The 16654-nt window shown below is 46.1% G+C and overlaps 1 protein-coding gene across 1 annotated transcript; it reads left to right on the top strand.

Moving 5' to 3' along the window:
- The first annotated feature begins 11613 nt into the window (after positions 1–11613).
- Positions 11614–15537, top strand: Gpr88 (G protein-coupled receptor 88). Its single transcript, XM_057793653.1, has 2 exons — positions 11614–12043; positions 12435–15537. The coding sequence occupies exon 2, from the start codon at positions 12508–12510 to the stop codon at positions 13660–13662; it is 1155 nt and encodes a 384-aa protein (XP_057649636.1). The 5' UTR covers positions 11614–12043; positions 12435–12507; the 3' UTR covers positions 13663–15537.
- Positions 15538–16654: the final 1117 nt, after the last annotated feature.

Below are 16654 nucleotides of genomic sequence, written 5' to 3'. Positions count from 1 at the left end.
TTGAGTATGTCTCTGTCTGTGAGATCAGTGCCCACAGACGCCGGATCCCCTGGAGCTTGAGTTAACAGGTCGTTGTGAGCCACTTGATGTTGAGTTCTGAGACTCAAACTCAGGTCCTCTGGAAGAGCAGTACACGCTCTTAACTGCTGAGCAACCTCTCTAGCTCTCACCCTCCCCCCATCCCTGATTTATTAGAGAAACCGAGTTTTAGGCAACAGAAGCCTTATTGAGCCCAGTAACTGGTAAGTACCTGGCTTTCCCCCAGGCGTGGCTGGCACAAGAAGGTCTCTACTCACAGAAAAACTTCATTTGCTCCTCAGTGGGAAACACAGAGGAGGCTGCTGACAGAGGCCATATTTGCCGCTCAAGTTTTGGTCACCTGAAAAGGGACTCTGCTGATTCTCGGTCCCTGAGTGGCTCCCATTACCCCTGGGCTGATGAATGTCCTTGGTGTATGAGAGTGGAGCTGGCAGGGCCAGAACTGGGCCCACAGAACAGAGCATCTTGTTCGAAATCAGATGAAAAATACTTTCAAGCCCACAGAGATTTTAGTTCCCATAACATATGTGTAAAGAGTTTTGCTGGAAAGATGGAATGAGTGTCTACACACAGTATGCAGCAGGCCAGGTGCTGCCGGCCAACTGTGGGCAACAGGGCACAGGGCATAGAAGTAATAAACAGATGCATAAAATATTACGGTATTTTATGCCCCATCCTCAAATCTGTAAATCTTTAGAGCAACTTCTGCTCAGGGATGAGTCTGCATGCCAGCACTCTGAGGGGTGAGGGCTGGATAGGACGGAGTGAGGCGACCATTCAGGGCTACTTTACAGACCTCCAGACTGTGAGCACAGAAGACTTCGGTTTGATCTGTGTGGTTTGAATGGCATCAGGAGTGTAGTAAGAAGCAGAAAGGGATAATGATTGTAACCCATGAACTCCAAGACACAGCCTGCTAATATATTTGACAGTTGTTTGCCTGTAAGTGTTATATGGCAGAGAACACAACACACACTTACACTACATACATACTCACACTATGCCCTGCCACACACACACATACACCACACTTACCACATACACACAACCCACAAATGCACACTGCATATATAATACACATACAACACACACAATATATACACTATACATGTGCACACTACACACATACCACACACACCATACACACAGAACAAACACACATACCATACACACACACCACACACACTATACACACAGGCCATACACACACACCATGCACTCATACCGCACACACATACACGCACACACCACACATGCACACCACATACACTGCATATATAATACAATACAACACACACTATATATACACTACACACATGCACACTACACACATATCACACACACCATACACACAGACCAAACACACACACCACACACACCATACACATAGGCCAAACACACACACACACCATTACACACACACCATTACACACACACACCACCACACACACGATACACACAGGCTATACACACACACCATGCACTCATACTACACACACACACACACACACACATTGCACAGCCCTTCCTTTCAAACTCATTGGATCTCTTCAGTCACCTGAAATATTTCTTCATGTTTGCACATGCCTTCTCCGCTAGCTTCTATCTCTATCAGATCGAAAAACTTTCAAGTGGGTTTTAAAAAAAAACTTATAGTCAACCTTTTACTGGAAAAAAGTCCACTTTTGGACAAAAACCAAAGTTAAAAAGCCAAAGCAATTTTAGCTCAAGTTGGTTTTCCTGGAAAAGCTGAAGATGCAGCTAAGCAAAGAAACGCTTTGGCTTCTCTACAAATCCACACTCAACACTAACAAGCCCAGTCTAAATATCTTCTGCTTCCATGCCTTTCAAATAGCTGAGAGGAGAAGAATCGTCTGCTGGTTGTTTTACTCCCGAGCTGGTTGAGAGGCAGATGCTAGTTCCCAGCCAGGGGACAGAGAGCAGATCTAGGTGACCTGGTACTAGAGATTTGGAAACCACAGCTCACTGAGTTAATTCACAACAGGCAAGTGACGAGATTCTTAAATTGATAAGACTCCAACAAGGAGTTACATTTATTTCAGAAGAATGATTTCCTGACCGCAGTTCATTTCCAAAAAGCTACCAGACTGTGAGAGAACTCCATCATTGTCCCTGTGACTTTGGTAAATGATACTGTGTTTAAGTTTCCACTTCCTTTTTAATAAGATGCAATCAGATGGTGGGAGTCTTCTGAGGCAGCTACAGCAACACACCATTGGTACAGGTGAAGGGAAGGTATAGGTGACAGAAATTTATTCTGCACAGCTCTGGAGGCCGCGTGGTCCAAGATTAAGGCCCCAGCACAGCCAGTGCCTGGTGAGGGGCTACTTTCTGGTTCCTAAGTGATGCAAGCTCTTTTTTTGTTTGTTTGTTTGATTTTTTTGTTTTTCGAGACAGGGTTTCTCTGTAGCTATGGAGCCTGTCCTGGAACTAGCTCTTGTAGACCAGGCTGGTTTGAAAGATGTAAGCTCTTTTGATATGAGATCTCTTGCTGTATGCGTACGGATGCAATTGTGAAACTCTGCCCTCACCGTTATATCATCTCCCTGTTGTGGGATATTTGTACACTATGTTACGATGTATTGCTGTGATTGGTGTAATAAAAATCTGAATGACCAATAGCTAGGCAGGAGAGAATAGGCGGGACTTCTGGGCAAAGAGAGAACTCTGGGAGGAAGAAAGACAGAGTTGCCATCCCAGACGCTGAGGAAGCAGGATGGACAGAATGGGGACAAGGTAATGAGCCTTGTAAAAGAACATAGATTAAATAATAGGGGCCACTTTAAGTTATAAGAACTTGTTAGGAAGAAGCATAAGTTAAGGCTGAGCTTTCATAATTAATAATAAGTTTCCTTGCTGTTATTTGTGGGCTGGCAATCCAGATGAAAAAGTACTATTACATCTCCCCAGACACTCCATCTCCTGATACCATCACCTCGTGGGTTAGGATGTCAACACCTGAGTTCCAGAGGGGTACAGCCATTTGGGAACAATATCAAGGACACTTAAATGTGTTTTTAAATTGTAAATTCTGTTGAGAGGCCAGTAAAAAAATGTGTCTCTCTAGAAAAATGCACAACACATTTTTGTATATAAATTTAGGGTGAGTCATTATTCTTTTAAAATGCTTTCCTTAGCCTCTGCCTTCATCAGTGTTCTATTGATGTGAAGAGACACAATGACCATAGCAACTCTTATAAAGGAAAACGTTTAACTGGGGTTGGTTTAGAACCCTATCGTCATGGCAGGTAGCATGGCAGCACACAGGTAGACATGGTGCTCGAGAGGCAGCTGAGAGTTCTACACCCGGATCAGTGGGCAGCAGGAAGAGAGGTAGACACTGGGTATAGCTTGAGCATTTGAAACTTCAAAGCCCAGCGACACACTTCCTCCAAGCCATACTGATTTCAACAAGGCCACATGTTCATAGTCCATGCCACTTCCTGTGAGCCTAGTGAGATCAGTTTCATAAAAAGCTCCATATTTCACTTCCTGGCCTCCATAGGCTCATAGCCACATAATAATGAAAAAATTCATTCAGCCCAACTTCAAAGTTTATCTATACCTATTACTAATTTGAGAAAGGAATCACAGGATGAGTTTGGGGACCCACTAGACCTACTATGAGTAGACTTCAGCCTAAACTCCATTTTGGGGTCTTAATTCCAAATGTAGTCAAGCTGACAACCAAGAATGCCATCACAAGTCTACCCCTTGTCAACTTGACACACGATTGTATCTTCTTATGTTGTGATTAATTTCCAAATGAAAACAATAGCCAGGTCAAGATAGCACCTAAACATTGTATCACTATGCAGCGTCCAATCACAAATGCAGTATATTTAAAATAGGTGGTAATGTCCCTTGAGGGGCATCCTTTTAGTGTCTCAAGGATAATGGACTAAACCTTTGACTATAATCCAGACCCAATTAGATGGGTTTACTTCCTAAGAGTTCCCATGGTCACGATGTCTCTTCACAGCAATGGAACACTGGCTAAGACAGGTTTCCATGTTACTTTAGTGTGTGCTTTATGAACTCCCCCCCTCCCCCTGCAGTCAGATTTTCTGCAGATGATGTCACCTTTGACGTCACTGGCCCATGGCAGAAGTCCCCATGCTCACCAATATGCTCAGTACACTGATGATAAATTCCAGCTCCTTTGCACAAGTGTTGTCATAGATCTAATAGTTTTTAAGCTCCACCCCGCCACCAGGTACATATAGTTCTGATCCAGGTGATGTTTGCTGTCTATCCCTTTCTTTGAAAAGGCAAAACAACTTATTCAAAGTTACTTGGATGGTAACAGACTCTGGATGTAGCTTTGACCCCTTAACCTCTTTGGTAAACTGCTTAACCCTGCTCTTGCTGACATTTTGGGAGGGATAATTCCTTACTGTGGAGAGCTGTCTTGTAGATTGTGAGATGTCTCTCACACCCTTGCTCCTGGACTCATGGGATGGCAATATCATATCCTCACCCAAGTTTTGAAAACTGGAGATTTCTCTTGGAGTTTCCCAAAGCAACCTGGTTGGTGTGCGTTTGTTGCGGGGTGGTGTCAGTTGTATTTGAAAAGGATTGCTTTGTGCTTCACTCCTGCCCCTGATAAGATGCTGCTGCTGATTGAGATTAGCAATCCTCTAAAACCTGAGGAGGAAGGAGAAAAGGAGGGCATCATTAGGACAAGGTTTTGTATGCCCCCATATGTTCAGGGTGGAACAGGCCAGCTTGCAAGTCTATAAATTCCTAACTTCTAAAAGCTTTAGGCTCTCGTGTGGAGGCAAGAGCTTATATGCAGATGAATGACAGCTGAGTCTGGTCCCAACAGGCAACCAAAGCAACTAAGGAGTTTGCTCCATTGAAAAGTCTGTAGTCTGAACAGGTCCCAGGCCAACATGAGGGGCATAATCTCAGAGATCCGAGGAACGACAATGGGCTCTGGACAGTCTCGGTGTTGAACTTAGTGAGGTTGTTAGGGGGCTTGGCTCAAGCAGAGGGAAAGACCCTGGAAATGAGCAGTCAGTTACTGCTACCGTAGACACTCTTGTTTTTGCATGCTTGAGCAGTCCAGGCTGTTGCTGCCTTGCATGTGGAGGACGGTGGACTTCAGCGTTTGGAAAGCACCCTGATTCTTCAGAAAGTCAGCAACCGGGGGATGTTTCCTGCAAAAGCTCTGTTTAAACATCGTCTGTCAGCATAAGTCACAGAATGTGGTTACACGAAGCCTTTAAGTATTTTAGAAAAACAATAACAATGCTGTTCTGTGTGACCCTAATACTAGCTACTCTCTTGAGAAGATAACCGAGGTTGAAGTTGTGGTTATACAGACACTTCCTTAGAGCCCTATGCAGTGAATTTTTAGTCAGGAATGCTGATCAAATGGAGAGCCTTGTTTATCATGTTAAAAAGGGAATTGCAGTACCCAGGAAACAGAGGGGCACTCTGATCCTTTGGGATACACAGGTAGACAACCCGGTAGTGACTGAAGCATGTGTCAGCTCCCTCATTGCATCCTAGGGACTAGGACACAGAGCAGGCCAGAATGAGGGCAGGCCCTCAACTCCAAGGCCTGTGCTCCAAACACTTCGTTCCTCCAAAGGGGCCTCACGTACCAAAGATTCCAAAACCTCCTTATATTAGCCAGTCTAGTCTTGACAGAAACTAGAGTTACAGTTGAGGAATCGTCTCCATCTGATGGGCCTGTGGCTGTTCTCTTGACTGCAGGTTGATGTGGGAAGAGCTAGTCCTCTGTGGGCAGTATCGCCCCTGGGAAGGTAGGCCTGGGCTGTGTGAGAAAGGTAACTCAGAGGCAGGGAGTAAGTCAGAAGAAGCAGGCCAGTAAGCAATATTCCTTTTGGCTTTCCGATTCCAGTTCTTGCTCTGGCTTCCCTCAGTGACGGACTGTACACTACAAGAGGAAATAAATTCTTTCCTCACTCCCCAAATACTGGTATCAGCTAGGGACCGTGTGATCAAACACAGAAGCCCATGGCCAGGGTGTTGGGTGGGCATTTCACATTCAAGCCCTAACAATCCCCAAGCGGGCATGATTTTGTATATGGATAGTCCTCTGATTGGCTGTTAAGGAAACACCTACCTTTTCCCAATTCTTTTTTTTTTCTTCTTTTTTTTTATTAATTTATTTAATTATTAAAGATTTCTGCCTCTTCCCCGCCACCACCTCCCATTCCCTCCCCCTCCCCCAATCAAGTCTTCCTTCCTCCTCAGCCCAAAGAGCAAGCAGGTTTCTCTGCCCTGTGGGAGGTCCAAGGACCACCCACCTCCATCCAGGTCTATTAAGGTGAGCATCCAAACTACCTGGGCTCCCACAAAGCCATTACGTGCAATAGGATCAAGAACCCATTGCCATTGTTCTTCAGTTCTCAGTAGTCCTCATTGTCCATTATGTTAATCTCTTGGCTCAAGAAATATGGAGGTCTTGTGGCAAACACATGGACACAGGATTTCACTTCATGAAAGAAAACCAGAAGGGTTGTTGTTTATGTCAGATGAGCTCTTGACTGCAAGGCCAGTGCAACTATGGCCAAGACCTGAATTCTAAGGGCTCAACCCTCAGAATTCAGCCCAATTTCTTCATCTTTCCTATACAAAGGATTCCCTGACCTTAGACAAAATACCATTCATTTTTCTGTGGCTTATCTCATGCCCACTTATTTATGGTTTCATTATAGTCTTTAGTACTTTGTCTTACGATAGTTTTTCCTTATCTGCAAGCCTGCCACTGTAGACTGATCTCACCAAGGACCAGGAATGGATCTTAGGTATCTTCATACTTTCACTGCCCAGTACATAAGAGAAATCATTGTGTGTGTGTGTGTGTGTGTGTGTGTGTGTGTGCATTTATGTATTGGGCAAATAAGTAAATGAACAAATAGGTAGAGATGTACCTCACTGTCACCGTACTGCTCTTGACGACACAAGAAGCCTGCCGTGGGCTGGGGAGATGGCTCGGTTGGTAATACATGTCATACAAGCATGGGACCCCTGTGCAACAGCACATGTCAATGATCTTAGTGCTGGGGAGGTAGAAACCGAGGATCCCTGAGGCTCACCAGCCATCCAGTCTATCCAAATGGGTGGGCTCCGTATTCACCGACAGACCTTGTCTCAAAGTAACATGGAGAACAACAGAGGAAGACATCTTGGAGGGGCTCTAGCCAGTCCAGGCCTGGCAAGCATGGCTCTGGCAGGCCTTGCCCTTCTCCCCAATTCAATCTGCCTTGTTAAAAAGCATTAGATCATCTTCCTGAAGCTAGCTCCCAAGGTCCATTCCTTATTTTACCAATCCATCCTCTTGAGACTGATTACCAAGGTCCAGATATCAAAGCATTGAAGTCCAGCAATCAAAAGCCCCCTTTGGCTGCCTTAACTAACTAACATGCCCAACGAAAATTAAACACCTCATCCTAACATGGATTTTCCATTGTACCTTTATAAACTGCCATTTTCCTACATGCCATGTCTGTCTCCTTATCCAGAGGCAGTCGCTTGTCATTCCCCGCTGTCCCTGGTACAAACGTTCCTTCCCCCGTCCCTTGTCCCCTATCTCTCATCTTTGTCTCTTTTCTGCTCTTTGTCCATCTGGGGGAAATAAATCTCCTTTGTGCTGAGAACTTGGTCTTGGGGGTCCTGAGCCGATACTTTTCCCGACACACCTGGCATTAACCTCTGGCCTCCACAGACATGAACACACACACAGCTGACAGTTAAAATTTATGCAATATAATGATAAAATGTCAATGGAAGTAGAAAATAAATTTTTTAATTTAAAAATAAAAATATTTAAAAATATAAATTTAAAAATATACATAATAAAATTTTCTTAGGAAAAGGTAATACTTAAATAGACTAACTTTTAGAGTGATTAAAATTATAGTAAAAAGCATCAAAGAAAGTGATCAGTTTTACATCTTATACCAAAGCTTTACAAAATCTGCCAAAAACTTGCAGAAAAAGAAAAAAGCCACTTTAAGTTATGATTTTATCATCACCCTGATACCAATAAATAAAAATATAAAACTGAAATATGAACATATAAACTACTTAATATAAAATATATTAAGTAAAACCCTTCTATCAACATTTCCAGGAGAAAAATGTTTATATCATTTCATATAAAAAACTCTCAGTAGGTTTGAACAGAAACGTGCTTGACTCTAAGGTGACATGTCAGAAAATGACAACTAAGGCCCTATTGGTGTGAATTCTTGGGAACTTCGAGGGTATCCATGAAAGAGACAGCGACAGGGCAGAGCGCAGACTGAAGAGGGAGTTTAGCTAGAGGGTCTGGGTAGAAAGAAGGCTGTAGAGCAGAATCAGGGTGGCTTGTGGGGAAGAGTGGGAGCCTGGAATAAGACCAGGCTAATCAGGGAGAGGAAAGCGTGAGAAGAGACCCAGGAACAGAGCATCAGGAACGCTAAGGTAAACTATGGCATCTGAGTATTGTGGGCGAGTCCGAGGGAACCTAGGAGAGTAAAGAGAGCCCAGAGAGAAATGGCTGGAGGATGAGTTCTTGAGGGGGAGGGGTGGAGTAGAACCCTCTACTTTACTAATTAGAGGCTGCTGTTGACCTGAGCTGAAGCTGTTGGGAGAACCAAAGGCAGGGTGGGAGGACATTCTGCGGGAGAACAGGAAGTAGAAGCACGTCTACGCCAAACCGGAAGTGAGCTGTGTGGAGCCACCCTGGGAAGGAAGCGAAGTCCAAGGAGGCTTCAGGAGGCTGTGGTGAAGTCGAGCAGCCTTATGAGTCCACAGGGGTGCAACCAGTGCAGGAGAGAGGCTGAGAACACACCAGGAAGGGAGATGGATGGACTGAGCTCTTCTGCAGGCTCTAGGAAAGTGACAATAATAATGCTAATAATAATAATTAATAGTAAGTAATAAATCATAGCCTATTTTCCAAAGAAAAAAATAAGTAAAATCATATTGTCACTCATTCATTAACCCAAAAAGCATTTATGAAGTATCTGTTGTATGCCATGCCAAGTTCTGTCACAAATAAGAAAAACACCCCTCCTACCTTTCTTGCTTAAGTCCAATGACCTAAAACAGAAATGAAACTAAATGAAAAGCCAGACAAGACTTTGGCCTATCAGGCCTGTACTAAATAAAGGAGTATGTCTTTGAAAGTAAGCATGCTTAAGTAATCCCTCAGATTGGTCCTTACTGCTTGTTACAGAGAACAGCAGAGACCCAGAACCTGGAGTTCAAACACAGAATTCCTTTACGACCAAGGCAAGACATGGCACTTAAACTGCGGTGGCATACTTGAACTGAAGCTGATAGAGGGGTTCCTGATAGCCCTGCTGTGTTGGATGTATTCGAGGCTTTAGTGCAGAGAAAGGATGGTGGACGAAGATGAGGGCAAATGCCTCTCATTATCAACAGGCTGGCCATCTGGACCTTGGTTCCAGTGAGGCCAAACTAGGGCCTCTTTTCTTTCTGCTTTTGCTCTTTCTACTGGAAGCCAGAATCTATTCATACCCATTCAGCCATGCTTGTTAGCATCGTCGGAATTCTTCGCAGTATTCGACGTGGCTGGTTTTCATCGGCTTTGAAAAGGAAAAGTAGGGGAGGTACAAGCTGATTTTCCTTCTGGAGACCTCAAGGACAGACTAGGAAAGGTTCTTGACCTATGAGCCAGGTCTGTACCCCATGTTCCACACCGGAGGTCTATACCAAGTGGCAGAATGAGGAAGGAGAAGAGTTAAATGTGTAGGGACTCAAAGGGCCTTTGACATCCCTGAGTGTAGACCTCTGTCCTGCCGAGGTTGGGATAAGCCTCAAGGCTAACTGATGGTGCCCTCTTAGAACCCAGGACTTCTGAAACTCCAGGCAACACTTTTGCATTGTATGTGTTTCCTCTTCTCTATGAGTTAAATTTGTAAATAAACAATGTTGCCAGTGGTTGGGAGGGCATTTGGTATACCTTTTGGGGGAAAGTTCCCATGTGCATACGTAAATCAACACTTGCATCAAAACATATTTGAACACTAGTGCAAATATCTGTGATATTCTACATCATGAAAAGCTCAGAGGTCCTTGCCAGGCATACTAGAGAGTGTTGAGGGAATGTGCTTTTCCCCAACACCCGTTTTTCAAAAATAGCCTTTAAACTTTAGTTTAAGCCTTATAGCAAATCGGGATAAAAGGCACAGAGTGGGGACATGGCTCAGTTAGTAAAGCGCTTGCCAAACAAGTATCAGGACTGAGTTCAGATTCAAGGCAAAGCCTGGTGTGGTGGCACACACCAGTAATCCCAGCTCTGGGGAAGTAGGAGCAGGTGACTCCCCGAGCTCAGTAGTCAGTCAGCCTAGCTCAACCACATCGGTGCACTGAGAGTCCCTGTCTCACAAAATAAGGAGGAGAGAGATTAGGGAAGGCTTCCAACTTCAACCTCCAGTCTATGTATGGGTGACATACAGAGAGAGAGAGAGAGAGAGAGAGAGAGAGAGAGAGAGAGAGAGAGAGAGAGAGAGGAGAGAGAGAGAGAGAGAGAGAGAGAGAGAGAGAGAGAGAGAGAGAGAGGAGAGGAGAGGGCAAGGGAGCTCCCACACAACCCATGCCTTGCATAAACACATCTTCCCAGTTATCAATATCTTCCACTAGACTGGTTCAGCTGTCACAGCCGATGAAACACCCTGGCATGTTTTCAATGAGTCCAAAATTTACATGTGGGTTCTTTGGATGTTGATTATTTTGTACATTTGGACAAATTTGCAATGAAGAGTTCCACCATTAGAGTATCATACAGGGTAGTTCCCCTGCCCTGCACGTTTATTTGCCCCCTCCACCTCCCCTGTCCTGAATGTTTATTCACCCCTCCCACCTCCCCATCCCTAGCCCCCCACAGTTGGTGATCTCTCTCTACAATTTAACTTTTTTCAGCATGTAATAAAGTTGGGGTTGTGTAGTACACCACCTTTTCAGAGCCCCCCCCTTGCTTACTAATGATCCTTTCCAATTTCTTTATGTTTTGACAGACAATTTCCCTTTCTTGCTAAGTGGCATTCCATTATCTAGATGTATTATAGACACCATCTTTAGACCGCCTGACCATTGTATCCGCACACCCCTTTCCTCTCACCGAAACACAAGCCGAACTTTGGAGAGGAGTCTAACGATGAGAAGAAAAGAATAGACGTTATGATTTAAGCGAGGGCTCACATATTTTCTGTAGCAATTACTCATGTCCCACTTTGCCAGATGGGGGGAGGTGAATTTCAATTCAAATGTAAAGTCATTTTCCCTGAAAATAAACGGGAGTATATTTATCTCTGAGAAAAAAAAATGTCTTGCCTCCAGGATGAATCAGACTGAGATGAAATTTTACTCTAACATTTAAAAGAGAAGGAAAGAAAGGAAAATCAGACAGAGGGAGGGAGGAAGGGAAAGAAGAAGAGAAGGAAAGGAGAAGAGGAGAGAGAGAGAGAGAGAGAGAGAGAGAGAGAGAGAGAGAGAGAGAGAGAGAGACTAACAGAATTCTCTGAGCAAGGTGTTTCTCTCCCTTTTACCAGTTAGAAGTTACTGAATAATTCATGACAGCAGGGAAAGGCCGTCTTCTCCCTGGGTGATGGATAACGGAGCAGGAGAGCGCTCGCAGTGGGTTTGCCACATCAGCCAGCGCTCTTGCTTCTGAGCACAGGGTGCGCGCCTCTCCAGCTCAGCTTTTCTTGCAGCCAGGCATCTTCGGGTCTACTGCCTGCCCACCCGCCTGGGCTTGTAGCCTTACCACTTCACTTTCTCCAATTCTGCTGCCAGCTGAGGAGACTCCCAACAGCTGCTGGCTCCTGCCTGGGACCATGTGTGTGGATGCTGCTTGGGAGAAGCAAGGCGCTTGCTCCTGGCATGGATCCCAGCTCAGTTTCTCCTGTTGACTTCTGGACCACAGATGCTGCTGCTGAGGAGGGATTTCCTGGCATCTCTCCTGCTATCATCAGCTAAGGACTGGCCCCAGATCAAGGTACCTTCGTCTCCTTGGCATTTTTTTCCCCAGCCAGGATATCTCCACTTTCTCCCGGTAAAAGGGCGTCTGGCTGGGACAAACATTCTTAACACTCTCTCTCTCTCTCTCTCTCTCTCTCTCTCTCTCTCTCTCTCTCTCTCTCTCTCTCTCTCTCTCTCTCTCTCTCTCGGGAAATTGTTCTTGGTGTTGGTATAACCTTAGAGCTTCCCTACTGTTTGCTGAGTGTAAAGCGGACTTTCTCTGTCACTGGAGACATTTCTGAGGCAGGCACCTGTCATCTGCCACCCCCGTTTCTCCTTCAGTTCCCTCTCCCCCTCCCCCAACCCATTATTCGGCTTCAGCCTTGTGCTGGTGGCAGAGGGCTGAAGGGATGTCTTTGCCCTCCCAGCAGGCAAGTGTCAGGATGGACCGAGCTTCAAGAAGCCAACGCTAGGGGTGCGAGGTGTGAAGAGTTGTCCAGAATGACCAACTCCTCCTCCACTTCCACCTCCTCCACCACCGGGGGATCACTGTTGCTGCTCTGCGAGGAAGAAGAGTCCTGGGCCGGCCGGCGGATTCCGGTGTCTCTCCTGTATTCGGGGCTGGCCATAGGGGGCACGCTGGCCAACGGCATGGTCATCTATCTCGTATCGTCCTTCCGAAAGCTGCAGACCACCAGCAACGCCTTCATCGTTAACGGCTGCGCCGCGGATCTCAGCGTCTGCGCCCTCTGGATGCCACAGGAGGCGGTGCTGGGGCTCCTGCCCGCCGGCTCCGCGGAACCCCCGGGGGTCTGGGACGGTGGCGGGGGCAGCTACCGCCTGCTCCGGGGAGGGCTGTTGGGCTTCGGGCTCACCGTGTCTCTCCTGTCCCACTGTCTCGTGGCGCTGAACCGCTACCTGCTCATCACCAGGGCACCTGCTACCTACCAGGTGCTCTACCAGCGGCGTCACACGGCGGGCATGCTGGCGCTGTCCTGGGCCCTGGCGTTGGGTCTGGTGCTGTTGCTCCCTCCCTGGGCGCCCAAGCCGGGAGCTGAGCCACCGCAAGTCCATTACCCCGCGCTCCTGGCGGCGGGAGCGCTGCTTGCACAGACGGCGCTGCTGCTGCACTGCTACCTGGGCATCGTGCGCCGTGTGCGCGTCAGCGTCAAGCGGGTCAGCGTGCTCAACTTTCACCTGCTGCACCAGCTGCCCGGCTGTGCCGCCGCCGCTGCCGCCTTCCCCGCCGCCCCACATGCTCCGGGTCCCGGTGGCGCCGGGCACCCCGCGCAGCCCCAGCCCCTGCCGGCCGCGCTGCAGCCGCGTCGCGCGCAGCGACGTCTCAGCGGCCTGTCGGTGCTGTTGCTTTGCTGCGTCTTCTTGCTGGCCACGCAGCCGCTGGTGTGGGTGAGCCTGGCCAGCGGCTTCTCCCTGCCGGTGCCCTGGGGCGTGCAGGCGGCCAGCTGGCTCCTGTGCTGCGCCCTGTCGGCACTCAACCCTCTGCTCTACACGTGGAGGAACGAGGAGTTCCGCAGATCCGTGCGATCGGTCCTGCCCGGCGTCGGGGATGCGGCTGCAGCCGCCGCGGCCGCCACCGCGGTGCCAGCCATGTCCCAGGCGCAGCTGGGCACCCGGGCGGCTGGCCAGCACTGGTAACTCACCTGGCCCTGGGGAGCTTCCTATGCCATCTGCCGCATCACCTTCTCTCTTTGTAAGCTACCCCCAGCCCCAGAGAAGATCCCCATGGGGAAGAGTTTGCCTTCCTTTCCCAGTGCAATACCTGAACCGAGGTCTTTCCCTAAATGGAGTCTCAAAGTCATCGTGCACTACCACCAGACTTTTCTCCTTTGTTCCTGTGTTTTAGAGGCACCCTTACGTCCAGGCACCCAGACTGCAAGGATTTGTAAACTGACGTTTTAAAAGAACCAGTTAATTTATTTCAAGTTTGCTTTGGAAACATAGCTTTCAAAACATACAACCCTTCCAACCTCCATCGTCTTATATATGGAGTGCCTAGAGAGTATGGATGTGTGCATGAGCCAAAGGGAATACTACGGAGGAAGAAACTGTGTGTGTAGACAGCATTTTAATCATGCTTCCTTCTGTTACAGTTTATTTAGTCTTTGTACATTGGCCTGAAAGAGTGAAACCACAGGTGTGTACCCCGGTGTGCATTGTCATTGAGACCTCAAGCCCTTTATTCTTTAAAGGGTCATTATTGAGTCACTTATGAAATAAGATAGACTCTCAGCCAGTGAGGAAACAAACCAAATTTACTGTTTTACACCCCCTCTCTACTCATTTCTAAGGTGGAAAGCTAGCGTTGGGTGTTACATCCAAAAATTTCAAGCTTGCTAATGGATGGTCTGAAACCAGAAATGGAATTTTGGAAACAAAAAAAAGGGGGGGGGGCTATCTATTTTAGGTAGTAGTTCCACATTTTCTAAAGCATGCACACTTCCTGCTACCCACATTTGTAACCAATTTATTCGCCTCTGAGTGTGACCGCAGCTTTGAACATTCTGTACTATACTGGTTGCTAAGGAGAATGAATCCTGCCTTCTCTTTAAGATGTCTCAATGCACACGATATACTTAAACACTAATGCCATAATTGCATAGCTCATGTTAGCTGCCATTGCATGCTCCTAGATGCTAGAACGTATTGGGCATGTAGTACCCAAAGCAATATCCACGAGACAAGGACATTCTACTTCTTCCAGACGCCAGAAGGGATGGTCCTTCATCATTTGAAAAGAGACACAGATACACCTGTGGCTGCCTAGAGTTCTGGTCTTGACCTGGTTTATGAGAAAACTGCTACTCGGAACTTCAGTTCCTAAATGAAACTGATGGTCAAGATGATACACTAATACAGATTGACTCTGCAAAGCCACTTGTGCTTTTCAGGGGTTAGGCAAGCCACCCGTTAAGAAGTATCACTGTTTTATGTTATTCATATATATCGCCATGCCGTTTAAAATCAGTATCATGTCTGTTGAAGATGGAATAGTACACTAAGTTGTGTGTCAAAGGCACGTTCCGAATGAGACTCTACTCTCCAATGTCTCAGTCGAGATTTCCCATCTTCATCTTTGTTTTTAGATACATTTTCAATGTGCAAAACCATGTGAAATCGTCTCATGAAATTAAACAGGGAAGACAGTAATAAGAGGCACAGAGCAGTCTGTTAGCCACAAGGAGTCTGGGGCCAAACAGCCTCAACAAACTTCATAATTCAGAAGTAAAGACGGCTTGCTTGGCTGCACCCTTGGACCAAAAATGGTAAGAACACTTGTACATTTGAATAATTATGGGAGACACAGAGAATGGACAGTTTTGGAGGAAAACAAAATAAAATAAATGTTTGTCCCTAACAATACATCCGCAGTCATGTTATTAACCAAACTCTGTGCATGAGCTATTCCTCTCATGAGGATTTCATCTGTTCCCGGCTTCTTGTATTCAGATATTTAATTAAATTTTAGATAATGCTTCTCCTGGGTCCATTTCTTCTTTCTTTGGGTATCTTCTCTCTGTCTCTGTCTTGATGATACTGTACCAGAAGACACTGTGTTCCCAAACACCAGTGATAGGAAGTGACTTCTGATTATTCTAAAATGCTTCCTACTTCATAGAGCTAGGTTAGGTCTTTACACTGGTCTCAGAAAAGAGTTAGGTATGTTTCCTTTCTGTAGACATGTGGAATGGGCCACAGAGAAATGGGGATTTTCCATTTGGGGGTGCAGTAGGACATCTTTCTAAAGCCTTCTAGTTAAGGGTTGTCTTGTCTCCCGTTGTGGGTGATGCCAACAAGTCCTCTCTCTGTTGCTATAATGCGCCACACACATAAAGATTTGCAAATGAGGATCTGATACCTTGCCGTGTTTCGGGCTAGCACTGAGAACTGTTGTCTGGCACCGTGCCATGTGGGAGACCTACTTCCGATTAATTTACTAGTAATTAACTCCACAGGACTGATTCACTTTTAATTTTAAAATCGCAGAGATGCATCTAAAAATGCCTTCCTAGGCACTGCCTGTGAGTGTTGGAGTGACTTCTTTGGCAAATTAAATGAATAGAGACTGTGTTCTTATTTAAACGAAACTACGTATTATCCACCCAGAAATTAAAAAAAAATTCCCAACTGCTATCAGGCTTCCCTAACTTGCTTTCTTGTGCTTTTTTTCTTCATGTGCATGCCTATTAACATGGGTAACATCTGCCTTCCTTCTGCATCCATTTAAAGGGCTGAGTTCCAGTCTGTATCTGCAGTACTTTCTTCTCAAAATGAAGATGCTTAATAAACTAGAATTCTGCTTGGTACAGGTACATTTGCCGATGTCGTTTCAAGTCAGATAAATTTCTCCTTGTCTCAGAATTACAAAAAATGTTTCCACACTAGAATATATATCTTTTCAGAGGGACCCAGTAGAGGATGGCATGCGGTGGAGGAAGGGATGAAGAGCAAAGAGGCTTTCTTTAAACCACTGATAAAGGAAGTTGGTCTGCTTTGAACTCACAGTGGAGGACAACCTTGTCCTTCCAATGGTGGCATATTCACTGGCTTTGGCATCACCTTTATTTCGTAGTACAGGGGTTCATATGATACTTGCCTAGCTCTACAGAACTCTTAGTGGCTGATTTAC

This window comes from Chionomys nivalis, chromosome 18, assembly GCF_950005125.1.
Source record: "Chionomys nivalis chromosome 18, mChiNiv1.1, whole genome shotgun sequence".
Classification (NCBI taxonomy): domain Eukaryota; kingdom Metazoa; phylum Chordata; class Mammalia; order Rodentia; family Cricetidae; genus Chionomys; species Chionomys nivalis.
The sequence above is the reverse complement of the archived record's forward strand: the minus strand, read 5'-3'. Positions and strand labels throughout refer to the sequence as shown.

What these genes read in the sequence shown, in the direction of transcription:
- Gpr88 (XM_057793653.1), top strand. Translation starts at nt 12,508, where the DNA reads ATGACCAACTCCTCCTCCACTTCCACCTCCTCCACCACCGGGGGATCA.